This window comes from Lipotes vexillifer, unplaced genomic scaffold (assembly GCF_000442215.2).
Source record: "Lipotes vexillifer unplaced genomic scaffold, Lipotes_vexillifer_v1.1 scaffold324, whole genome shotgun sequence".
Lineage (NCBI taxonomy): Eukaryota > Metazoa > Chordata > Mammalia > Artiodactyla > Lipotidae > Lipotes > Lipotes vexillifer.
In genome coordinates this window covers 810086-837305 of record NW_006791816.1, presented here as the reverse complement: position 1 = coordinate 837305, position 27220 = coordinate 810086, and the positions used below count along the sequence as shown (strand labels likewise).

At 34.0% G+C, this 27220-nt stretch overlaps 1 protein-coding gene across 3 annotated transcripts in view; it reads left to right on the top strand.

The window, feature by feature from the left end:
- Nucleotides 1-27220, top strand: part of RALGAPA1 (Ral GTPase activating protein catalytic subunit alpha 1) — a 178440-nt gene that overhangs the window by 150008 nt on the left and 1212 nt on the right. For 2 of the 3 annotated variants that reach the window (XM_007464830.1, XM_007464828.1), the window contains 4 exons: nucleotides 1075-1233; nucleotides 2221-2348; nucleotides 18431-18555; nucleotides 19799-19801. In XM_007464830.1, the coding sequence (XP_007464892.1) occupies nucleotides 1075-1233; nucleotides 2221-2348; nucleotides 18431-18555; nucleotides 19799-19801 (415 nt within the window). The remainder of the gene's footprint in view (nucleotides 1-1074; nucleotides 1234-2220; nucleotides 2349-18430; nucleotides 18556-19798; nucleotides 19802-27220) is intronic. The other variant, XM_007464829.1, reaches the window with a different exon arrangement.

The following is a 27220-nucleotide window of genomic DNA, read 5'->3' as shown; positions in this document are numbered from 1 at the left end:
ATTCCTTTGTTTGTTTAAATGACACATTTAATTGTTTTCCTGCCTTGCGGTCATTAAGTCAAAATAAGTCCAATATTTCAAAAACAGAAATTACCTATATGTTAGCCCCTACTAAGAATATTGACGACACTTATCCTAATTTTTTCTTCCACACTTTTCTGCCTACAATATGTCACGTTATCTGAAAGTAATAGAAAAGCCTATGTGAGATATGCACCAAAAATGGGCTCAGATGTTTGCAGTGGCAGAATCAATAAATGTACTAAAATAACCAAATTGTATTGATATATTAAAATACATGTTTAAACAATAATCTGCATGAAGAAAACTCAATACTGATGGACATTAAGTTAATTTTTCTAATAACTTAATAGAAATCCAACTTTTGTATACTTTGCTTTTTATAATTTTAATCATCATAATGTTAACTCTCTAAATGCCAAAAACACCTTCGTAAGCTCTATAAATATTTAAATAAAATCTTTAGAGAGTCTAACAAATCTCACAAAGTCTACTTGAAAGAATTTCGTAGGCAAAGTTTCATAGTCAAAGAAAAGCTGGAAATAAATTTGTTAAAGCAAATATAATCAACTTTCTCTTACTCAGTAGATATTTATGATTTACTTCTTTTCCTTCTCTTTCTGTTGCCTCCTTTAGACCCTTTCACTGCTCATTAACACTTCCAGAGAGCGGTCAGAAAAAAAGAATAGTCTTAAATCCGTCACTTTTTAAAACACTCTTTTAAACAATTTTTAAAAGGTTTGGTAGTGGAAAATTGGTGCAGTTGCTGGTTAAGAAGAGCGTTTGGTCTGTATGCGAATCTTTTTTATCTAATTTCTCTGTTTGCCATTGACTATATAGACAGTTGAAAATTATCCGGTCTTCTGCAGTGTCTCCTAATGTCTTTTGAGTGCTTGTGTTTTGCATGTTATGAAAAATTGTCAACTGAAGTTTTAAAAATATTTTTAAAACTCCTTTGCCCTTTAATCTTTTTATAGTATGTTGTCAGTAGCTGTATGACTGTATTCACAGGGCTTTTCTCGAGCACTATCAACTATTTTCTTGGTTTTCCAGTTGAGACATTTAGGAAATGATGAAGTACACATCGTTTGGTCAGAGCATACTAGAGACTACAGGAGAGGAATTATTCCTACCGAATTTGGTGATGTCCTTATTGTAATATACCCAATGAAAAATCACATGTTCAGTATCCAGATAATGAAAAAACCAGAGGTAAGGGCTCCTTATCTTACATTTTAATAATATATTTGGAGTTCTATATGGGTTTGTGAGTTTCTTTCCCTCTTTCAGAAGAATTAGACTAGGCATCAAAACGTGGAAATGGAGGGGGAGATGAGACACAGACTCTGGTAGCTATGTGAATTGTCTAAGTCTACTTCAGAAGGCACCAAAATAGGAAAAATAGAAAGAAACTGTATTCGAATGGAAGAAGGCTAGGTAGTGCCACAGAGTGGAAGTTCCCATTTACTGTTGTTTTTGTACACCCCACAAGCTAAGAATGTTTGTTACATTTTTAATGGGTTTTTCTCTTTTAAAAAATCAAAGAAGAATATACAGCAGAGACAATATGTGGCCACAAAGCCTAAAATATTTACTGTATTATCCACAACTCATGTCTTTGCCTTCAGCTGCCATTTGTACCAGCCATATTCAAACAGAATACTTTGGAAACTGTCAGTCATCTGACAAAAATGACAGATTTTTTTCCTAATAAACCATATAATAAAATAAAAAATAGTGTTTTCGATTCTGTAGTAAAATAATAGTAAAAGTGTTTTAGGTTTGGTAGTAAAGCTGGCATCACATGAAAATAATAAAAAACTAACTTGCTGCCTATAAGAATGTGTGTCCTTCCTGTGTTTACTCAATGGGAGAAAAGTAGATTATTTCCAAGTGTTGGATTTTTGTGTACAATTGCGGCTACAAAAATTTGAAAATTGGCAGGTAGTGTAAATTATTTAGTCAGTTATATGAAGCATATAATTCTTTTGAATGGAAACCCTGTAGACCACTGGCATTTTTTGTTTGTTTATTGTCCTAGTATGAATGACCCATCATGGAAAAGAACTGAATTTGAATAGCATTTCTACTGAAGGAAGAAATAAACAGGAAGCAGAAAGACTTTTGTATGCAAACTGTTTCTTATTTACAACCTTTCTCCAGTTTGAGTATAAAATTATGTTCTAATTTCTCAATCAGGTTCCCTTCTTTGGTCCACTTTTTGATGGTGCTATTGTGAATGGAAAGGTCCTACCCATTATGGTTCGAGCAACCGCTATAAATGCAAGCCGTGCTCTGAAATCGCTGATTCCATTATATCAAAACTTGTATCCTTTTTAACAGTATGGTTTCTACTCTAATATATGTCTACCTTCCAAGGTAACTACTTCTTATGTGTTGTTAAGACCTTTGAGTTTTTGTTTATTGATATATAGAGGATGGAGTTCCTCCCCAGTGTTTAAGCAGTTATGATATTTGAATGATGTATTTTCTTTTATACGCTTTTAATCAGTACTTGTCTTTTGGTTAATTAATTAGAGCCCCGTTATGTACTAGGCATTCTGCTAATCTGGATGTGCAGAGATAACCGTAACAGTCATTTCAAAGTACTCAAATCTAGTTGAGGAAATATATTGTTTTCAGTATCTGTGCTGTAATAGAGTTATTATGCACAGGATGTTCTGGAATTATTATAACAATACTTCAGATACCTCTCAGTCAGCTGTAAGGAGTGGTGGTATCAGGAAACACTTCTGAGAAATGTAAGGATTGAACCAATCTTGAAGGATGAATGAATTAATCAGGTAGATGAGATTAAGAAGAGCGTTCCAAGCAGAGGAACGACATAAACAGAGACATGGAAGTATGCGAGGACATGGAGTGTTTAAGAACATGGCTTCTGGAGCCAGATTACCTGGACTCAAATGCTGGTCACCACTTCATTAGCTGTGCAGCCTTGGGCAAGTTATTTAACCTCTCTGAGCCTCAATTTCCTTATCCATAAAATGAGAATGATAATAATATCTAGCCTGTAGTGTTATGAGAACTGAACGAGTCAATATGTGTAAAATTCTTAGAACACTGCCTGGGGCGAAATATGTACACAGTTTTAAAATTTAAATTGTTTTCTGATATTCCTTTCTAAAATGGATTTGTGTTTCCATATACTTTTTCTACATTATTCAAAACACTTCAATTATTTTTCTTTTACATAATAAACTGTAGATGTTAAGCTTTACAGGGAAAGCTTTTTAAAATATCCTGTGTCCTATTCCACATGAAATGGATTTATCATAAGTCTACTACATACATTTTCTTCTTTTAATGAAAATTGACTTAAGCAATCTGATTTCTATGTAATTTCTCACGTATTCTGATACTGTGGAATGGAATTATAGGTGGATCATGGCATGTTACATTGCTTAAGCTTAATGTCATTTATATAGCATTTCTTATTTGTAGCGGTTACATCTTCACTCTGAGTTGAAAACTCAGATTTGACGTGGTCATTGTCATGAAAGGTAAGGATTCAGTTTATTATATCCTGAATATCTCTAGAAAGGTAGCTAACCTTATAAGGAATATACAGATTATTACCTGTAAACTAATTTTGTCCGCATTGTCAACTCTACTGAGATTGACTTCTTTCTGACCTGTGCCTCTTTACAGTTCCCCTGATCTTGATGTTTATCCTGAGGTTAGTGTTCTCCATCATTTCATTTAAGCCACAGTTGAAAGAATGCCTTAAATCTTTTGGGAAAGTGATGAGAGCGAGATTAGATTGGAATACAAAACTCTTATTTGCCTCTTGTGTCAATAGGAACTCAATTTATTGAACTCACACAAACTATTTCAGGCCTGATATACAAACAACATGTAAAATGCACACCTTACCAAGTAGTTCAAGTATACCAACTAAAAGTGAGGATATAGCTTAATTTCTTTTACCTGCGCCTAAATTCATACTCTTAAGGACTAGTTCAGATTTGCACGTTACACTAGAGGTATAATAGCTGGATTTGCAGTTAGAAACATTGATTTTTTTTTTAACATCTTTATTGGAGTATAATTGCTTTACAATGGTGTGTTAGTTTCTGCTTTATAACAAAGTGAATCAGTTATACATATACATATGTTCCCATATCTCTTCCCTCTTGCGTCTCCCTCCCTCCCACCCCTCTAGGTGGTCACAAAGCACCGAGCTGATCTCCCTGTGCTATGCGGCTGCTTCCCACTAGCTATCTGTTTTACGTTTGGTAGTGTATATAAGTCCATGCCACCCGAGGTCCACCTTGTGATTCTAGTCAAGTCCCAGAATCTCTAAACCTAACTTTCTTCGAAGATCTGTAAAAAAGATGCTAATACTCATCTCGGAATTGTTGTGAAGAATAAATGAGATAATGAATTTGGATGCACCTAGTAAATGAAATAAGGTACGTTATTTTGTGCAGTGATTAATTCTGTTATGTGTAAAGATTACAGTCAATATGAAACAGCTCTACCCAACAGCAAGGAATTGCCTAATTGGGTTTTTATGTTTGGTTGGTTGGTTGGTTGGTTGGTTAATTGATTGGATTGGATTTTAGGCCTGTTTCATGAAGCTCTTAATAGTTAATCTTGCTGAGATGTTAATAAATAGCACATTGGAGAAAATTCTAAGATGGAGAGAGATAATTTCAGATGAAAACAGTAAACATGAACACTTTATTTACACAGCAGATGTGAGCAACTTCTTTCAGGAAAACCACTTCTGGAACTATCAGAGTAAAAATATTAAATCAGATCAAACAAATTTTTCTTGACTTAGAAGCTTGAATTTAGAAGCTATACAGAAGTTATTTTCCCATACTATTTAAATATATAATAGAGATAGCCTTTGCTAATCTGAAGAACATGTAGTCATCTTTCACAAAAGATTCACAAAGGTGTATATTAATTCTAAACGTTGGAGGAAATAACTTCATATAGGTACTGATAGATTACTTGATTTTTATTTTATATTTTTAAGGATAGATTGTATTCATTTTTAAAAATTTTTTATTTATTTTTGGTCTTCATTGCTGCACATCGTCGCAGTGAGCAGGGGCTATACTCTTCCTTGCAGTGCGCAGGCTTCTCATTGTGGTGGCCTCTCCTGTTGCAGAGCATGGGATCTAGGCACATGGGCTTCAGTGGTTGTGGCTCGTGGGCTCTAGAGCACAGGCTTAGTAGTTGGGGTGCATGGGCTTAGTTGCTCCGCAGCATGTGGGATCCCAGACCAGGGATTGAACCCGTGTGCCCTGCATTGGCAGGTGGATTCTTAACCACTGTGCCACCAGGGAAGCCCAGTTACTTGATTTTTAAATAAAAGTTTATACAATAAATTACAGCTAGATGTTTTTGAGATATTGAAATATAAATGTCTTTTCATTTTAAATAACAAATACATATCAGAAATATAATAAAATTTTAAATGTATATTTTTGACAAATTCAGATTTTGACAAATTTCCTTAAGCTCCCATTAAGGAAAAAAAATCATGCGCTCTAAAACAGATCAATAAAACAAAAGAAATTACAACAAAAACTGAGATAGAAGTAGGCTTTGAAAACCATCAGAGTTACTATTTTAATCCTCATAAAAGAAATGAAGGAGTAAAAGAATATGTAATAAACTCAATTATATTTGGATAATTGTACTGCTGTGTCAGTTATTTTATGCCCAGTAAAAGTACCCACTAAGATTCCACAGCATAAATTGTGCTATTTATGATCATTAAGTACAGCTTAAATTTTATCCTAGGAACATCTTCTGTATCTGTGAATCTAATGTTGTTCACTGAATGAGGACAATATTGATTGTCATATGCTGCCCAAATCGATCATGCTGGCAGCCAGAATTACAGTAATCTGTCAGTATTGATGACTGTCTTTCAAGCTTTGAAACCTCTCCTTTACTTCACTTGTTATTTCTTGCATTACTTGTACTTGAAAAGCATTTTCTTGCAACCTCTGACTTTGTCAGCTAGGTTTTTTGGGGGGTTTTTTTTGTTTATTTCTTTTTTTGTCTCGAGCTCAATTTGTTGGTTTGATCATGCGGTTAGAACTGAAATGCATCACTGGGGAGAAGGAGTAGGCACATTCTCAGTAACCATTGGACCTGAGGGGTATTTCATGTTGATCTTAGTCATCATTTATTAATTACCTGCTGAAAGAGAGTGTATGTGTGTGTTGGTGGGGTTTGGGGTTTTTTTTTGTTGTTTGTTTTTGGCTTTTTTGTATTAGGAATAATAATTCCAAAGTATTAATTTCATGATCTTAGCTGTCATGACTTTTCCTTAAATAAAAATTTTAAAGTAATTATTTGTTTTGATCCGAGGGACATTTTGACTATGTATAAATGTTAAATATGTTGCTGTCAAATATGTACTGTTTCTCTCTCTTTTTTAATATGAGATTTATTATACATAGAAATTTTCAGAAGTTATAGTATATAGTCATGTTGTATTCAGGTTCTCAGAGAAACAATCAGTAGGATGTGTGTATATACATAAGTACATAAAGAGAGAGAGAGACTGATTTTAAGGAATTGGCTGACACGGTTGTGGGTACTGGCAAGTCTGAAATCTGTGGGAGTTGGGGTAGAGTTGATGCAGTCTGAGTCAGAAGGCATCTGGAGATAGAATTCCTGCCTTCCTTGGGGACCTCAGTCTTTTCTCCTAAGGTCTTCAACTGACTGGATGAGACCCACCTACATTATGGAGAGTAATCTGATACACTTTTCTCCTGATTTAAATGGTATTCACATCTGAAAAATACCTTCACAGCAACATCTAGGCTGGTGTTTGACCAAAAACTGGGTACCATGGCCTAGCCAAGTTGACATAAAATTAACCACATCCCATGTCCTACTTTTCTTAAGTTTTTCTTCTTAACCTTTCTAACTGCAAAATATAATTTGAAAAAAGTATAAATCCTAAATATACTATATGGTGAATAATTACAGTTTAACCACCACCAGGTCAAAAGATGCAACTGTACTGTTTTTCTTCTGTCAAAAATATTTATTGATCACTTAAATGGTAATGGTAAAGATTTTGAGAGAAATGCAAAGACAAATCAGATGGTAATCTCTTCAATAATCTTATAATTTAATAGGGGAGATAATTATATGTACACTAAAAATTATAACACAAGGTAAAATGTGTCACAGTAGGGTTGTAGATAAGATGCTGTGGGAGTTCCAAGGAAAAAGTCATTACTTTGGAGTAAGAAAATCAGGGAAGAATGTATAGAAAATCTGGGCCTCAAAGGGTGAGATTTGAGTAGATGGAATGCAGCATGTCTGTTATAATTCTTGTAATTTATATTGTGAGGCTTTATGTGTGTGTGTGTGTGTGTATATATATATATATATATATATATATATGTGTGTGTGTGTGTGTGTAATACATATATAATATTGTGAAATATACATTTTGGGGGATGTTATAAAATAAAATAGTATCTTTAAAAAACACTTTCCTCCTAGATTTAATATTCTTTCCTCCCAAACCAATATTATTTGATTTCTTCTAATCTGTTTAGATTTGACTTTTTCGTAAATGCCAGAATTGGGTTTCTGTTTAACTTTATCAGACAAATTACCAGAAGTCAATGATCATTCTTCAATTAGTCACAGTTTGTTATCCCTGCAGTTCTACTACTCAAATGTAAAGAACCTGTTGCAAAAGTATGAGAGCCAAAACGAAATGAAATGTAATTGATTGGCTCCACTAATGCAGTTTGCCATTCATTACAATAGAACATTATAAAACCTCTTAGGGAGGCCCATCAATATTGCTGCCATTTCATGTTAGAAGAAAGTGAGTTTATTGAGAAACTGCATAACTTTATGTATCTACTGTCTTTTGTAGATCATTTCCTCAGAAGATAATATTGGTAAGTATAGACTGTCCTTAATTATAGTCCTTAATTATAAATTAATTATATTTAAAAATGTGGAGGCTGACTGTTGGGTAATCAGCCTGGGCTTCAGAGTCCAGAACCACTTATTAAGTGTGTCACTGTCTTTATGTCTAATTTTATTTAATCTGTAAAAGGAGTACCAAACTCAGGAGTGTTGTAAGGATTAAATGCGATTATCCACATGAAGCATTAAGCAGCCTGTCTGTCATGTAGCAAGAGCTCAGAAAATGTGTTTTTACATACTGTTATACTTTTACATGTTGTTGACAAATGAAGTTTTTTTATCCTATTCTGATAGTACATTGGCTTCACAGCAGTAATAGCAAAGGAAAAGAAAACAGTACCACCATTTTACCTGTTTTCTCAAATCCAGTATGACAGTATGGTCCATATATGCCAATCTATGGACAGTTGGGTTATATCATAGTGTACCAGAAAGAAAATAGGAGAACTCTATCAGGTGACTGTCAGACTGTTCCCTAAAAACAACAAAACTTGGAAGTTTCTCTACTTCCATCTTTATTAACTTCTGACCTTTGCTAGAAAAGGATTTTTTTTTTTTTCTATCTGTTAAACACTATGTTGTTAATATTAGTGATGAAGGTGCACTGGTATGCTCACATTATTATTAACTACACCTACTGCATAATGTGTAAGTTTTATTCTAGTCTTTATTTAAATAGAAAAACAGCAGTAGATTCAGATGCTATTTGGGGATTTCAGAGAGCAAAGAATGAAGGATGTAAAGCTGAAATTACTCTAACCTCGTTTAACATAGGAATTGCAGTGCTTTTAATCCATTATTTTCCTTTTACTAAATAGATGGGATTTTGCTATTGAATTTTTAATAACTCAATAATGGAATTAAAATTAAACTATGGAGCACAAATCTCCCCATTTTCTTCTAACTGCTTTTCCTCTCAAACGCTAGAATATAGCCTATTTAAATTTTAACTTTTGCTTGCCAAACCACTGTTACCGTCCATCTGTTCATGCCAATTGCAAAGAAGGTTCGGTTTTTAGTGAAGCTTTGCATTTCACATAAGGTATGCGAAATGAAATTTCACAAGGGACATGATGGATCCTGATTCTTAGTGATAAACCTTTGGGGCCATCAGGGTTGGCATATGGTCCAGTATGATATGAAGGCTTGGGTTCCCTGGCTTCACTTCTTTGGCGTGAAGCTGATAAAACCTGGCTCTTGAGTATTATTTCACTGGACACCAATCATGGGCAGCAGGAACTGCCCATTTAACTCTCTGTGGGAAGGAAGCCCAGAGAGCATTCACAATGGTACCATTGTCGAGTTGCAAACTGCTCCGAACAGCTTGACGGCACTAGGGAGGAGGGGAAGGGGTTGCTTTACTAATTGCTGTTCAGAAAAGAGAAGAAGCAAAAATAGCTGTTGTAGAATTGATGTTTCTACATTTACTTATTCTTTTGATAAGCGTGTTGACTTTTATTTAGCACATACCTACTATCAAAAAGAAAGCAAATAAATATATTTAAGCAACCACCTGTAGTAATTCCTTGTTAAGATGCCATTATCTATTTTCAGCCCACCAGATTATAGCAGAGCAAAAGTCGGTTTGCTTCATGATATTTTTACCTTTAAATGAAATGAAAGTAATGTTTTGTTATCTTGATAGAAATTTAAAATAAGGGAAAGTGGATTAAAACCAGCACATTTAATATATCAGATAAGGTTAGAGACAGATTTGGCTTACGCTGTGCTTTTTAGAATTCCCAAATATCGTCTGAATACATATAAGCAATATTAATATAGAAATGTAAATTAATTTTATGCATAACAATCGTAAGTGCTAAAATAATCCACTAAGCAAATCTTAAGGTTAAATACTGGATTTATCATTTAAATGAGTAGGTAATGCCTATTTCAGTCACTCATAATTGTCTTTCTCTCCTTGAATTCTATCTTGGATATCTTTTTTAAATGTGAGGGTTGTTTCTTTGTTATGTGAGGCATTGTATGCTGTGATATTTGTATAAGCACTACTCTGGGCCTTTCCATTTTCTTCTGGTCAGTCTAATCAAGCAGTTGGAGGTTCTGATGCAAAGAAACAATGATCTACAACTTTAAAAAAATTAAAGCTTTTTCAGCCCCCAGGATCCTGACCCCACAGTATATTTCCATAGATGATTCCTTTTTTCAGCAGAACTTAAGTTGACTAAATTATACTGCAGTATTGTAAGTTATGCAACATGTCCTTTCAAAGGATCAGGGAGAAATATTTTAAGAAAAAACTTTTAATCTATAGATTTTAAAAAATGGGGTGTTCTTGCTAAACTGAGGGAAAATCAAATGCATGTTTTATAAAATTAGTAACAGTCTGTAAGATTTACTAGTATTGCATCTCTTCATGTCCCCTTAAATTATTTTAGTAAATGGGCACCAGTGCAATATTTCAAAAACAGTAATTCATTGAATGCCCATTCTTCCTTTTACTGCAGAATAGATTGTAGTTAAGTCAAGATTAATGGGTAGATTTTAATGTTAAAGTCCAGTCGCTGAGCCTATTATTCCCTGGGGGCATATAGTGCATTAGTTTAAGCCAATATACTGTTTATCATAGATGCTATGACACTGTCTTAAATGACAGTTTGCTGTACTTTGTAACTACTTACCATGATAATAAATCACTTTTTTTGTACTCCTGATAATTATAGCATTTAAACAGAATCTTAATTAAGTTAGTGCACATTTAGGTAGAGATAACACTTAAGTAATTGTACACTGTAAAATTTCACTTAGTTATTTTTGTCCTTTTTGCAGTCTTCTCACAGAGCCCAAGTTTAGTATTTAGTCCAAACACAGACCTTCATTTCCTCAACTTAATGTACTGAAATTTTTGTTCCTAAGAGGAACAACACAGTGATTGTTCCTAATCTTCCCCCCAATACTTTTTAAACTCTTACTGTAATACTAGTAATTTTGAAGCAGTTCTCTGTTGACTATGAAAGTCTCATTATTACTTAATGGTAGTATTTATTTTCAAGCAGATCTTACCGAGAAGGAGAGCACAAAATTTTAATTTCATTAAATTTGAAATCCAGGTAACTTAGTTTTTCTTTTAGATGTTTTGTTTCATACAACTTTCATGAAAGTGTAATAGATACACATATTTGATAATCATGTTAGTCCTTTTTAGAAACTGCCAGTGATTATTAGATTATTAAATCAGGAAGGATTTTCAGAACCTTTAGGTAGGTTTAAATTTTTAATCCTATTTATTTAAGGTTAATCTTTTTAAATGTATTTACATGAAGTTTGTTAGAATTGGGCTTATCAACGTTTTACTTAATGTTTTCATTTAGTAATTGACTGATTTATGAGCAATTATATATGGTCCAAATTTTATACAGCTCCAGCTTTCAATAATAGGACTATCCTCACAGTGCCTTAGCACCTGTTATGGATTTTGAGTCATCTGGCAGCCCATGGGACTTAGATAAAGAAGTACCAGGTGTCCTGCCTGTCTCCTAATTGAGACGCAGTGAAAACAATATAGACTTGGCAGCATGCTTAAAAGGATGGATTAAAGCCCAGCTTTGTCTACTCTGACAAATCACAGCTTTTCCTTCATGGTGTAGATAGTATCAACTACTAAAGAATTTCATTAATATAAAGCATCATAAAAATCATACACAATAATTGGTCATAACCTGTTGCAGATTTTCCGAATTTCTAATAACATAGTACAGATAATTCCAAGATTCATGCTGTTTATTTAGGGGAATTTTATTTTTACTGCATGTGAACTAGACTGCATGTTTCTTAAAGAAATTAGCTGCTGTAGGAAAGAAATGGAGTATTAATTAATTTACTAGATCTTCTTTATAAAGTAAGCAATATAGTTTACTTTTATTTTATAAATGAGCAGTGCCTATTAGTCCATGGGATACTTAATTGCCCTGTATATTTCAGGGAAGTATGCCACTTTACTCCTGATAATAATAATTATTAGATCCTGCAGATGTAATTGCAGAATATATCTACCCATATTCTATATCTCAGTAAAATTCTTATTTTTCATTAAGTTTTCAAGACCCTGTGTAATGATACTGCCTCAGAATGTTTGAAGATACTTCAAGGCCTTTTAGAACTAAAAAGTCAACTGTGGTTTGTTTATTTTCTCAGTTTTATTTTAGATCATGCCATGGATTTTTATTACTATACTACATGATATTCTAGTATATAAACAAAGATTTTTGAAAAATTGCCAATCTTAGAACTTAAGCTAGTAGTCATTGTGTTGGCCATCCTTGAGCTGACTAAAATGCCTTTTATACTTTTTTTTTCCCCATCTAAAATCCAGATCATTGAGATTGTCTGTAGAAAGGCACTGGACTATTAAATGACCAAGGTTCTAGTCCAAACTCTACCAGTCAGCAGCTTTGTTTTTCTGAGCGAAACTTTATATTCTCCTTCGAGGCAAGGCTTATTGCTGAATAAACATTTTGCTGATTTTGCTAAGTTTCCTGACATTAATGTTTGTAGATCATTGTTGTATCCTTCCTCTAGTTCTAACTAAAATTATCACAACCAATAGGGCAAAATGTTTATTATTTCAATGCTAAATAGTAATGAGTTGTAATTACTTTCAACATGTATAGAATTTCTTCTGTAGGCAATTATTATAATTTTTTAAGAAATTAATATCAATTTTCTTTTAATGTTACACCTTACATATGTATACATTGTGCTTTACTCACTTTTTCTTCTTCCGGAGAAGGTCAGCAAGATTAAGGGTTGGGGTGGAACCAGACTCTCTCTGTAAATTCAATCCTAGGAGAGTCCCAACTGTATTTGCCCCAAAGGGCTTTGTCTCTGGGGAGCCAAAGTGAGATTAGAGGAAGGGGGCTGTCTGCATAACAGGCTCCTAATCAACTACCAAACCAACTTTATTCATTCATTCTATAATTTATAAACAATCATTGAGTGCTGCTAGGCCCTGTGCTAGGTGCTAGAGATATAAAGATAAAAAGGCATGGCCTCCACCCTGACATTAGTCTCCCACTAGTTTATTAGGAGAACAAGCGTGAGGAATGAGGCACACTTGATGCTTAACAACTGGCTCTGGAGAGCAGGAGGAGGCCTCGATTTGTGGCATTTTTTGAGTTCTGTGATGTGAAAACTCCCACCATAGCCAATTTCAAACTAACAACCATCTTACAGACTTTGTAGATACTATAAGTAGTACTTGCAAGAAATTTTTAATAGGTAAAACTCTTTCTCCTCCTGCAATTACTTTTCTTGGAATTTTGTATACAGAGAAGGGAGATGAAATTCCTGACTGCTAAAATGGCAAAGAAACCACATTAATATGAGTGTGGGCAAGTGCTTACTAAATTAGGAATTTCAGAATGGGCCCTAAATCCCTGAGGCTATGCTGTTGAGCACAGATATAGACACTTCATGCTTTGCCTTTACTTAAAAAGGAGCCGGTAGTTTTTTCTTGTTTAGGAAAGAAAATATTAAACCTGAATTTAAGAAGAAATTAGTTAAGCAGTGATATGCCTTTGTTGTCTGTCTGTAATTTTCGTAACTCCTTTTTGTGAAAAATTATACTTTATATTCTTGCTATGTACAACATACATATATACAAACATAAACATACATACATATGTACACATGTACATATACTTACACACACAGAAATTTCTATTTCTTTGAGACTAGTCACAAATTACATTGGACCTAAGTATTTATACAACCTCCTGGGCGTGCCATGGAACTAATGATCACAAAACTGAAAGTTATGCCTTTTCTGACAGCAAAAGCAGTTCAAAATTACATTGTATTATTAAGAAAATTATTGTGGCGAATGAAGGGTTGTTGCTTCTTTAAAAACCAAATCTACCTTTTATTTGTTCTCCCTATACATTAGTAAAGTTGAAAAAAGTGTTTCTAATTAACTGTTTGCAGTCTCTTTTCTTCATATTGTGTTTTTTCTCATGAGAAATCAGTTTTCTCTTACCAGAATAAGTCAAAATTTCCTCTTGTACATAACATAAACAAGAAATATTATCAAAGTTCTTGCACATGAACACAGGCATATTTCTTAAACTGATATTGAAAATTGTCCTAGTGGAGACAGCACCTGCTATTTACAAAGACTTGAGTCAAAGGTCAAAATAACTATTTTCATCACAGATGTAGGGGGACTTTTGGGTTACTTTGTATTTATATCCTTTATCTTCAACAGCCCTATGACATAAATAGGAACAGGTTGGGGGATCCCCATTTAACATTCAGAGAAACTGTGGCACAGAGAATTCATACATCTCTTTCCAGGAGTGGGCTGAAACTGAACCCTAGTTTCATAACAGCTGGGCTTGACACAGTGACAGGGGGCCATTATTATTTCATATGATAAGTTTAAAATCAAAAGTAGTTAATTGAATACTGATATTAACTTCATATTAATGAAGTACAGATTGGGTTTAAACTATTTATACTATAAAAATCATTCAGTTCCCTTTTCTTATTTTTAGAATGGTAATATTCCTTCCCCCCATTTCTATTTTTGCAGAAAGTAAGGAGGAGGATTAGTGGATAATTATATTGCTGTGATTGCAGCACCTGTGTGTTATTTCTTTTGATTGGCTAGTTCTGTATTAAAGATTCCTACCAGCTAAAAGTCTCCTTCATCAAGTGGCCTTTTATTAGCTAGTTTTGGCTTGGGTTGTTTTAGATTTGCAACAAAAACCGTCTTAATTCAACTTAGACTTGTACTTTAAATTTTGTTCTGAATTTGTAAGTTTACCATCATCTTTTTATCATTTCACCCGTTTCAGTTTTTTTAATTTCAATGCCAGTGGCAACACACAGTCACAGTAGGAATATAGCTTGAGCTATCCTGTTGTTATTAGCCATCAAGTTTGCGTATGCCACTCAATTTATAGGTACTAATAACTCTTCCCTAGAGAGCTGCCTTTTAAGGAATAAGTGTCTAACATATTATAAGGAGATATAGGAATTAACTATTTTGGACTATGGTTACCATTGCAGATGCTAACATCACTGTTTGGAACTTTATCATCATCTCAATCACAAAAAATACCTTGTTTGTGGACTCAGGACTATTGTTTAAGTACTTAGAGTTCATTATATCTCCTTAATATATGTTTTCCAAAGTAAAAGGGGGAAAAGATGTAAGTACTGTAGATTGGGTTGCTTTCATATTGTTGTTTATTTATTTGACTACATCACACTTGGAAAATTAGAATATTTAGCTTTTAGAAGGTGAGTTACTGTAGTCTATAATAATTTACTAAGCTAACAGTATTTTCTGAAAATAATCTCCCAGAAGGAAACTTCAGACAGTGGGCTGCCTAATTTGTGATAACCGTTGCAGTTTTTCATTTAAATTCAACCATTAATGATTGTTTTTCTTCACTCTGCCACCTATACTTGAACTTTAAAAAATTGTTTTAGAAAGCATCATTTTCTCTAATTACGATTTTTTTTTGCAGTTTTATTAAATACATCATGTTTTTTTACACAAAACGAATACATTATGTCTAGATAATTTTAGTTTCTATAGCTTTATATATTAGGGTTTCTTCAGAGTTTTATGAATCTCCTTTTGTATAGTGAAATAGAATTACACTTCAGAATGTATCTTTAAGAACCTAGGAGCAGGACAGGAATAAAGATGCAGACATAGAGAATGGACTTGAGGACACAGGGAGGGGGAAGGGTAAGCTGGGATGACATGAGAGAGTGGCATGGACATATATACACTACCAAACGTAAAAGAGATAGCTAGTGGGAAGCAGCCGCATAGCACAGGGAGATCAGCTCGGTGCTTTGTGACCACCTAGAGGGGTGGGAGAGGGAGGGTGGGAGAGGGAGGGTGGGAGGGAGACAAAAGAGGGAGGGGATATGGGGATATATGTATATGTATAGCTGATTCACTTTGTTATACAGCAGAAACTAACACAACAATGTAAAGCAATTATAGTCCAATAAAGATGTTAAAAAAATAAAAAAATAAATGTATCTTCTCTAGATATTCATTTCTTGCTCTAATAATCTCCTTGCTTTAGAAATATTAAATTTGCTTTCTCTCTGCCTAATTTTTGTGTAAACTCTAAATATAATAAGGTAAAGTAAAATATTTCATTTATAGGCCCTCTGAAAGTAGAGCATTTTTAAAAGCAGGTAGGTGTCTCCACCCTACTTTTCATGAAGCATTTTACCCATTCAAGTAGACTTTTAAAAACAGCTTGTTTTGATAGCAGACTGTTCTCCTGTGGGCCTTCAGCCTTTGCTTCCTGGCAGCACCTTTGGTGCGAAAAGAGAGTGATCAATTGGGAGACTATCAGTGCCAGCATGCATAGAGTGATAAGTTAACACACCACTGGGAATTTCTAGGGCCCACCAAGATACTTCACTTCTAATGTGCTAACAAGCTCATTTTTCTACCTCTTGCCTCTTCAGTTATTTTTTTTCTCAGAAGAGCTTAGAAGTTGAGTGCATCAGGCATAATGAAAAGCTCTGTAGGAGGGAGAAGCAATAACCCCATTTTTCCCTTTTCAGCCAAATAGAAAATTAGTTTCTGGTAATACACAAAGGCCAGTATTTTTTGTACAAGGGGCACTGCTGTGAATCAAAGGACTCTATTAACTGCAGAAAATTCGGCAGCTGTGAATCTCCCCCAATGAAAAAAGTACTTTCCAACAAGTTGTGAGATATGTGGTATTATTTAGATTGAACCATCAGTTTCATCCCCTTTCATTTATAACCATATACCCTCTTTTAAAAGTGTGCTATATTACTTTTCTGTGTTAACACTCAAAAACGTCTATATGATCCTTCCATAAAATCCTTTCAATATAGCATCTTGTCCTGTTGCTACCCATTTCAGGAGTAAAATTCTTTTGAAGTTCAACCCCAGAATTGAAAATAATGGATTGCCAGGAATTGGAATTAAGGTTATTTCAATATTTGATACATAAAATAAATTGTAGTATAAGAAGAGGTTACTCAAGTCATTTAGGTGGCAAAAGACATCACAGTCTAAGTCAAGTGCATAATGAATATAGACTTACCTTTAACTCTTTTTTTTTCTTTTCTCAATCAATAATCTTTTGTAAATGTAACTGGCTATGGTATCTCCCACTGAATTAACATTTAAATTATCTTCCTCTCAAAATTTTTTCTTGGTCTTGATTGTAGACTCGGTCTACAATCTCTGGAACTAAAGGACTACAACAGTTGAATTGCAATTTTAAAAAGAGAGAGAATAATGAATTTTGAGGGTAAAATATTAAAATGGGTTTTGGGGAAAATTCAATGAATAAAGAAGAACCAATAAGCAAATTTTTATTATCCTTTACACCTAGTTAAATGTCTTAGGTAAAGCCTATCAACATAGCACACTGACTACAGCTGGAAAACTTTTAAAAGTTGTAGAAGAAAGGTTAAGTGATTTCTCAGTTCAGGAACTATACGACATGAAGTCAGCATGTGAGTTTTTCCTGATAATTGTATGTTGCTGCCTGCTGCTCTACATTTTGACAGCCATTTCCATAGTTGCTTTCGTGAACAACAGAAATATTCTCTCTCTTTCTCGCCCTCTCTGTGCTAACAGCACAATCAGGCCTGCTGAAACAGGAAGCCTGGAGTGGGTTGTTCAAAAGCAACAACACTTCAAGGTACTGGTTGCTTGTCAATAATATCAGAGAAGAAAATGTGGTGAAAGGGAAGTACAGTATTTTTCTGTCAGTGTCAGTGCCCTGTAGATGCTTTGTTAGACAGTATGTAGGAGTCCTGTGGACTCTCTGCAAATATTCCTGCTTGTTTCAGTGTTATAATTGACTAGGTATTTTTAGCTGACATACAGATTCAGCTGTGTATTTATCTTAACTGCATGGAGATAAGCAACATGCTGACTACAGCAACAGTAGTCTTCCATTCAAAATGAGAACAATTGTTGGGAAAATGCAGGGATTTTAGAAAAAGATGATATGCAGGAATTTTTCACAATAAATTATTACAAATGAAAAACAGAATTTCAGACATAGTATTTTAAGCATTATAATATTTATCGCGTGGCTTTTCAGAGTACATCTTTAGATCGAAGCTGATTAACAAGATAAGATGAGCCCTAGGCTGACCTGATAGCAGTTAAATCCTTTCCCAAGTAAACTGTTACCTTTCTTTCTTCCAACAGTTTACTATTAACTATTTTCTAATAAATGTCTTCCTGTTAAGCTGCCAGGGATAGTGATATCCTGAAGAGTAAACTTATGTTAAAAGCTACATTTTTTTCTCTTTAAAAAGCCGTACTTTTAATGATCTGCAAGAATAGTTAATGAATAATTACATTTATTAAGAAGTAATGGCTTAGCAGTGCTAGTAGTCCTTTTTGATGCGATCTGTTCTTTCCCAGTGTATGCTGCATTTAAGTTCATCCTTAACTGAAGGAAATCAGCTATGAGGAGAGAGCGCGATATCTGCAAACGATTGTCCAGCACCATTTAGAACCAACGACATTTGAAGATTTTGCAGCACAGGTTTTTTCTCCAGCTCCCTACCATCATTTACCATCTGATGCCGGTAAGATTAAAAGCAAGTATTAGTTACTGTTCATTACTGGAACTTGAAATGCAATACCCTTTTGTTCTAAAAAAAACTCTTAAAATAATGGAAAACTTGCTTGAATAAACTTCCAGTCATTGAAATATAAATATTCATCATTATTTTCATATTTGGCCTTTAAATTTGATTTATACTTTTCTTTTACCTAAATACAGTTCCTTTAAAAGTCAACAGTCTTCATAAAAGCACATACACTACGTTTTATCTGAGCTAATGGGCAGTAACTATTGTGTTTCACGGAATCGTTACTGAAGTGTCTGCAAAAGAAATACAAGTTGAGCAGGCACTCTCAACTTCAGAGGATCAAATTTTATGGCCAAGAATATTACCTCATCATCTCTAATTTTACAAATAAACTTAACATAATTGGTCTAGATTTAGAAGTACTTAGCAGGGTAAATTATTTTGTAATATTTAAAGATTATAAGAGGGTACTGCATTTTTACAATTAACTAATTTTGAAGAAATCAGTAAGAAAATAAATGACTCATGGCCTTCCTATTCTGTAATTCTTTGCACTCCTTATGATTGTTTCATTTATTTTATTTTCCCTCTTTAGATCATTAAATATCAGTTCTGTTTATCTGAAGGTAAGACAAAGTGTCAAACAAAACACCCTTTGTTCTTCCCCCATTTCCTTTTTTAAAAATTAGCAAGCACTAAGCTTGTAACTCAGTTAATAAGCAAACTTAACACTGCCCTGGTTCATACTAAACATTTCAGAAATTATCACTAAATTTCTTCCAGAATTATACTTACTAACTTAGGTCTGCATGAAACACTAACACTGGTTCTGGGATAAAAATAACTAATAATAGAACCCTTGGTTGAAGTTAGTTACACCTTGTTGTATTGACCTTTTTGTTTCTCAGCATGAAAATGTAGTACTACTGAGCTGAAATGATGTGTCTTTGTATTTTGTAATGTGTTGCATTGTTATTGGGTATCTTAACTCATCAAATAGTTATTCTGTTGTGTGCCTCACACCATACTAGGCACCTGAAATACAAAGATGACTGTTTTAATGATGTTCAAGGGAAGCAGGAAAAGAGAATACAATATACTTGAAGTTCATCTTAATAAGCCTTCAGATTCTCTTCATATTATATGTTTTCTTTATATTAAGTAGTCTAAGAGGCACAGTACTCCTTTACTGGCCTAATTTGCTTGCAAAAAAAATTACTGTAATTCTCAATTAAAGTCGGTGAAATTAAAGCTTCCATTCCTGTCACCAATTAATTGGCCATTATAAAAATAATTTTACAAAAAAACTTGGAGCCCTTTCAATAAATTATATAAAAGACCTAGCAAAGAGAAAATTATATTAGACTGGGTTGACACTATCTAAAATTACTCAGCTCGGCATAAGAAAGATGGTAAAAGAAAGATACTAAAAATAAATTAATGAACAACAAAATAAAAACTAGTTAAGTATACCTGGACATTTCATTTTTAATAATAGAGAATATCTGATAAAATATCAGACATTATTAAAATAGACATGAATAACACTTTTGTGTACCATACATAGAGTTGAGCCGTAAATTTCACAAAAGAAAAATATTGATAATAAAGCCACGTTCAGACTAACTTTTTCCCTTAAATGTATAAAGGCTGTCAGTTTTCATGTTGTAGCTGTTTACTAGCTGGAGCCCTTCATATTCCTCTTCTTAATGTTCTTCTTATATTTTGCACATTATCCTGCACATTTGGCCAGATGTATAACATGGGAAGTAAGTAGTATTCTCACTTTCAGAGACATTAGGTAAAGAATGATACAGCAGCCAAGTCAAGGCTCTTTGGTTAATTTTTTTAAATTGTCTTTGCCTTTAGGAGCTGTTAGAAACATGCACTTGAATTTTTTAAAAGGTGTTTTTAAACACTGTAAATAACTTTTCCAGTATTACTTAATACATTTTTATGGATTTTTTGCAGACTTTAATAGTTATGAAAGATAAAAATTTTTATCAGTGGTTTTCAATTCAGCACAATAATATAAAAAGGAATTATTTACTCCTTTACAGTAGCAAAAACATTATGATATCTGAAGAATGATTTTTTTTTTTTTTTGCGATATGTGGGCCTCTCACCGTCGTGGCCTTTCCCGTTGCCGGACGTGCAAGCTCAGCGGCCACGGCTCACAGGCCCAGCCGCTACGCGGCATGTGGGATCCTCCCAGACCGGGGCACGAACCCGTATCCCCTGCATCGGCAGGCGGACTCTCAACCACTGCGCCACCAGGGAGGCCCCTGAAGAATGATTTTTTATTCCCAGTCATCTCAGATTTTGATTTTCCTGTCACAAACCAACCCATAAATGTAGAAGTCCCTTTAAAGTTGTAAGTCAAAGTTGAGAGAGAAGACATGAAATAAGCCATGTAATAGCCATATGGACCTGACTTACGGTTTGCAAAAATTACATAATAGTGTGAAGATTTTTAGGTTCATTATTACTTTTTTTTTTTTTTTTTGCGGTACGCGGGCCTCTCACTGTTGTGGCCTCTCCCGTTGCGGAGCACAGGCTCTGGACGCGCAGGCTCAGCGGCCATGGCTCACTGGCCTAGCCGCTCCGCAGCCTGTGGGATCTTCCCGGACCGGGGCACGAACCCGTGTCCCCTGCATCGGCAGGCGGACTTTCAACCACTGCGCCACCAGGGAAGCCCCATTATTACTTTTTAACATGATAAAATTGATTTGCCCCATTGAGATTTAGATCATTAAATATCAGTTCTGTTTATCTGAAGGTAAGACAAAGTGTCAAACAAAACACCCTTTGTTCTTCCCCCATTTCCTTTTAACTTGTAATCGAGAATCAACCTCAATTGAGAATCAACTTTAGATATCCCATGCATACCCCATCCATATAAACTAATACTAATAATACTAATGCAATAAATTGAAATTACATTTTAAAGGAATACCAGTACAATAATCATATAAAGGATATAATCTATTCTTTCCAACTGAACCTATAATATAATACTATTCAGTGGAGTAGTGGAAAAATACTGTTTTAAGTTTGGCTTAAAACTTAACTTGGCTCAAGCTTATTTAAAACCTGCTTCCTGGTTAACAGTAATGTATCAACTGTGTTGACACTGAAATCTAATGGGGATTCTTCTAGATAATTTTTAGTATTATTTAAATAGATACGAAAAACATTTGGGGCATATCATAGTTGATCCATAAATTTCATAACTGTATTTTCTCAAAATGGACTGTCTGTGGCAGTAGACTGATACTTAAGGGAAATTATTTTTATCCCTAAGGTCACTGAGGGAGATATCGTGATGTCACACTTTGTTGATCTTCCATAACTACATTAAAACATTATTAGATTTTTCATGTCCTTTATTTAAAAAAAAAATACAGGAAAAAAAATCCCTTTATCTTTGTCAGGCACGTGTGTGGAAAATATCAAAAGTTTTACTGTGACCTTCTTTTTTAACATTCATGAACACCTCTCCTCCGACTCTAAACTTTAAAATGAAATTACTCCTCTTCTTGACCAGATTATATTGGCAGTTCAGAATCTAGATATTTTTCCCTAATGTCACTTTGTCTTTTCAAATCAAGTTGTTTTTTTTCCTCCCCCTCCAATTCTTTTTTTTTAAATAAAAGAAAAATCTAGAATGCCAACAAGAAGAAACAGGATCCTGTTTTACTGCAAGTGCACAGTAAATATTAAGTTATCTTTCTTATTAAAAATACACACATAGAACAAATGTGTGGATAGCAAGGGGGGAAGGGGTGGGGTGGGAGGAATTGGGAGATTGGGATTGACATATATACACTATTGATGCTATGTATAAAATAGATAACTAATGAGAGCATACTGTACGGCACAGGGAACTCTACTTAATGCACTATGGTGGCCTAAATGGGAAGGAAATCCAAAAAAGAGCGGGGATATATGCACATGCATAGCTGATGCATTTTGCTGTACAGTAGAAACGCACACAACATTGTAAAGCAACTATACTCCAATAAAAATTAATTTAAAAAAAAAAAAAAGGGAAGAGGAGGAAAGGGAATGTGCAGAGCCAGACACAGCAATTTTGGAAAAAGGGAAAAGACAGCTGTTGAGGAGGAAGCCTGGTCTATCCACACCACACTTAAGAGCGGCCAACAGTAAGGGGTGGGGACACCCTGAACAGCGCAGTGAGCCTTCGGGTCCAGCACAAATGTGTGTGCTGCCCACAACAGAGAAAATGTATGTATGGAAAAAAAATAAAAAATAAAAACATTTAAAAAGTAAATATATATATATATAAATATAAAATACACCCAGTTTTTTCCTAGTATTATGTCTTTTTACTATCATCAGCCATAAGTATTTTTCAGTGCCTATTATGTAGCATATCTAGAATTACCACTAATACTCTATTAGTTGAACTAGTACGTACCTCTCTTTGGATTTGTTTCTCTACAAATTAAGATAGAGATCTTAGTATCAATACTTTAAAAATTAAAGGGGTGATTGGTATTTGACTCCCTCTATATATGCACATGTATATACATATATATACACACATATGCATATACGTGTACAGTTGACCCTTGAACAACATGGGTTTGAACTGCGCAGGTCTACTTAAACATGCATTTTTTTTTCAACAGTATATATTACAGTACTACACAATTTGAGATTGGTTGAATCCGTGGATGCGGATCCATAGATACAGAGGAACCAGAACCACCTATAGGGAGGAACTGCATGTATGGAGGACTGACTATAAGTTCTAGGCACATTATATAGAGGGTTGGCGCCCTAGCCCCTACATTCAAGGGTCCACTGTATACATACATAAATATACGTATACATACATACCACTTTGTATAATTACCTTTAGAAAACGTATAGGTTCCTATCTAAGTAAATCTTCTAAAGATTAGTAATAAGATTCAAATATTTCTATGCCATCAAAATAAGAGATAATCTAACAGAGTGATTTTGAAGACCTAGAGTAGTGTCTGATCTTCCTTAATTCTAACCTCAGTTTTGCTGTTAATTCACAACATCTGTATTGCCACATGTAGATGAGATAGTATTATGATTCTAAGGCCCATCTCTTTGAATCTTCGAATGGAATGAGTCATCAAAACTTAGCCATTTAACTCTTCTCCTTTTCCCAGGCTTTGAAATGATCTGGAAGAAAAGATTGTAGCTCTTCAGAAGATAGTTATTTTATGTATATCCTAAATATTATTTGTAAGTGCCAGTAGAAAACGTTTCCTTCAACATATAACATAAGCTATAAGTTTGTTTACTGTGTTTTTAAAAGCAAATGTTTTAAAAATGATCATATTTATTTATCACTAGGTTAGCCTGAAATTATAAGCAGCCAAATGTGTTCTCTTTTCAGTAAACTTAGAAATTTGGCTTGTATGTTCTTGACCAAGAAGCAAATAATATTAATCTTAAATAAAGTCCATTAACCTTTTATAACAATAATTACTAGGTTCAGTTTTCATATAGAGCATTCATCCAGATGTAAAATTTGTGTAATGAAAATAATAATTGAGCGATTACTGAGTGCCAGGCAGTGTGCTAAGTACTATACATGCATCCCCTCACTGAATCTTCATGGCAATTCTATGAGACAAAAACAAAAAACCTTACCAACAGTCACCTGGTAAAGTCAGAGTCTGACTTCAGAATACTTGAAGTATTGTAATTACTCATTTAGTCTAAATATTTTCAGTCCCTTCTTGATACTGAGAGAGGAGAGAAATTGCCCAGTAACCTGTCATATTTGCAAATTAGAAATTGTTAAAAATTTTTATTTTGAAGGCTCTACTTTTCCACCCATTGAAAAATCATTTTTTATTATTTATTTATTTTTAGTATAGTTTTAAGGTTGCCATGGGAGAGCTATGGGCTTTGGAATCAGACTGATCTGGATTTAAATCCTAGCTCTGCTATTTCTTATCTGCATGAACTCGAATGAATTAATCTATCCCAAACCCAGTTTTCCCATTTGTAAGGAGATAAAATATGACAAGCTTAGACTGATATGTTCTAAGTCTACAATAATGGTAGTTCTTGAATATCTTGAAACCTCATGTTTGCCTGTGTTTCTGTACTATTTTAAATTATGTGTTACTTTATGACATTCAGTGGTGCATCCACACTAATCTTAATCACTTATCAACTCCTTTAACAATATTAAAGCAGTAAGATTATTTGGGTAATCTGTCCTTTAATGTAAGGTTATGTTTTATAGGAATATTAACATAAAAGTGGATATTCTTTATTTTCCCCCAAAGTAAACAGTTACGTTGTGTTCTCCACATTTTAACAATTGATGTTTTCTAAGTGGTCATTTTCTTCAAAAATATTTCTAGTTTCTATCCCTTCTTTTCTAATCCTCATCCTTTTTGATCTAAAGTCTATTAATGTTTGCTCTTATCGTAGTTTTATTATATAGCTACACTTATTGTATACCTGCTGTGTGCCAGGATCTTTGCATATGTAGGCATTCATTCCCCACAACTTTGCAAAATAACTAGTATTGTCTCTGTTTTACAGATAAGAAAACTGTCTCAGGTTAGTTTGCCCAATATCCAGCATCTAGTAACATGACAAACTTGTCATGGGTCTGTCTAACCCATGCTCTTTCTAAGATGACACTGCCTCTTAGTTCAATGTTAATTAGAATTGCTTTCAAAGTCACAATATTTTTAAAGGCTATATTTAGTAGGTCCAGTAACTTTAGCAGTTTTAAAGTGGTCATACCTGTCAGCAAGCAGTATAATCAAAGCCACAATAAATAACAATGCATTGAGTTCCCTTCTACAATCTTTATAGATCCTCAAAGTCATATTCATCATGTTATTTGTAATAATAGCTCATTGTAATCAATGTACAACATATGAATCAGTTTATTATTCCATCAAGATACAGACAACAGTCTGTGTGAGTACTGTAAAAATGTTATTAATAGATACTATATGTAAAACGTAGGAGCCCATACTTTTTAAACTTTATACTTGAGAGGATATATTGTCAATAGAAATAAATAAATCAATATTGTTTATGACTCAGGTGATATAAATCAATACTTAGGCAGAATAGGATGTGAAATGAAGTGTAAGTATCACATTATTCTTTAAATCTAAAGTTGAGACTTATCCACCATAAATTATTTACAGAGTTTGGGTATGCTGAGTATTTATCACAAACATCATTTGCTAAAACATGAGGCGGTACTGTATACCACACACACTAAAAAGCTTGATTTGACTCAGTTGACTGAAAGGGGGTTTCACCTTGAAGGCAGTAAGGGAGACATAGAGAAATTGCTGTTTTTGAGGAAACTATCCTTTGAATTTGGCGTACTCTAAAGCAGTGTTCTGTAATAAAACTTTCTATGATGATGGAAATGTTCTGTATCTGCACTGTCGAGTATGGTTGCCACTAACCACATGTGACTGCTAAACAATTTAAATGTGGCTAGTGCACCAAGGAGTCAAATTTTTAATTTTTATTTAATTTTATTTTTTGTATTTATTTATAAAATTTTTGCATTTATTTATAATTTTAATTTAATTAACTGTGATGTGGCTGTGGCTACCATGTTGGACAGTACTGCCCTAGAGATTTTATGACTGAGTGGTTAGCATAACATGCCACCAGTACAGTGAACACTTTAAAAGGTAGATGTTTAAAGAATCTCTCATAGACTTTTTTTTCTTTTCTTTTTTTCCTGTTTGAACTTGTTTTGTTAGTGGGTAAGTATAACATTTGAATTTACAAAGCATTTGTCCATTGTGAAACCTCATCACCCTAATGCATTGCATGCCCAATTGTATTTCATAATAAAAACCTGATTACTGTCTTCTCTACTCCTCTGTTAACACCTGTAAAATTCTGCACTTTGTCGCTCATATCTGTTATCTATCTTCTCTTTTGTTTTCTCACTTCTGCTCGCTACTCCATTTCTTCATTCACAACAAAGAAAGAAATGCAGTGATAGTTCTCTTCCTCCCAAAACCTCCACTAGAAAACATTGGCCATCTCAAGGTAAACAGCCATGGGAAGGCCTCTCATGACTGGCCGGGAATAGTATGCATTACCAGCAAAGCATGAGCTACTGCTCTTCACCTTCCTTCTGCCATCCATCTGCAGTGCTTCCCTAAAAAGGTCCGTGGATTCATATTCTCCTCTAGGTTTTCCAGTATGGGCCCAGTATGAACCAACTCAGATCTTCAGGAAGAGTAAAGGTGGACAGAAATATATGTCCTTCTTGTATTTTGAAGGTCAACCTCATTTCAATTAGAAAAGAGAATGTTGGAGAAGTTACTTTAAAAAGGAGGGCAATTTACCTGGATTAGGATTAGTGATAAAATGTTTTTCCTTGACAATATATGTTTGTTCTTAAGTATAATATTTGGCCTTAAAAACTTTTAAGTGTTCTACAGAGATACATTCTTAATTTCCTAAGACATCTCAGTAGGATCTATACCCCTTATTGAACTGTTTTATGTTTCCTTATAAATATTCATAACTTCAGTTTAAGCACAAATGTTTTGTTATATGGAAATAGTTGTATAAGTATTCCCAAGCTCGAAGTGTCAGTGTGGTGCTACACTGGCTAACAAATATGCCAAAAGTTTCCCTA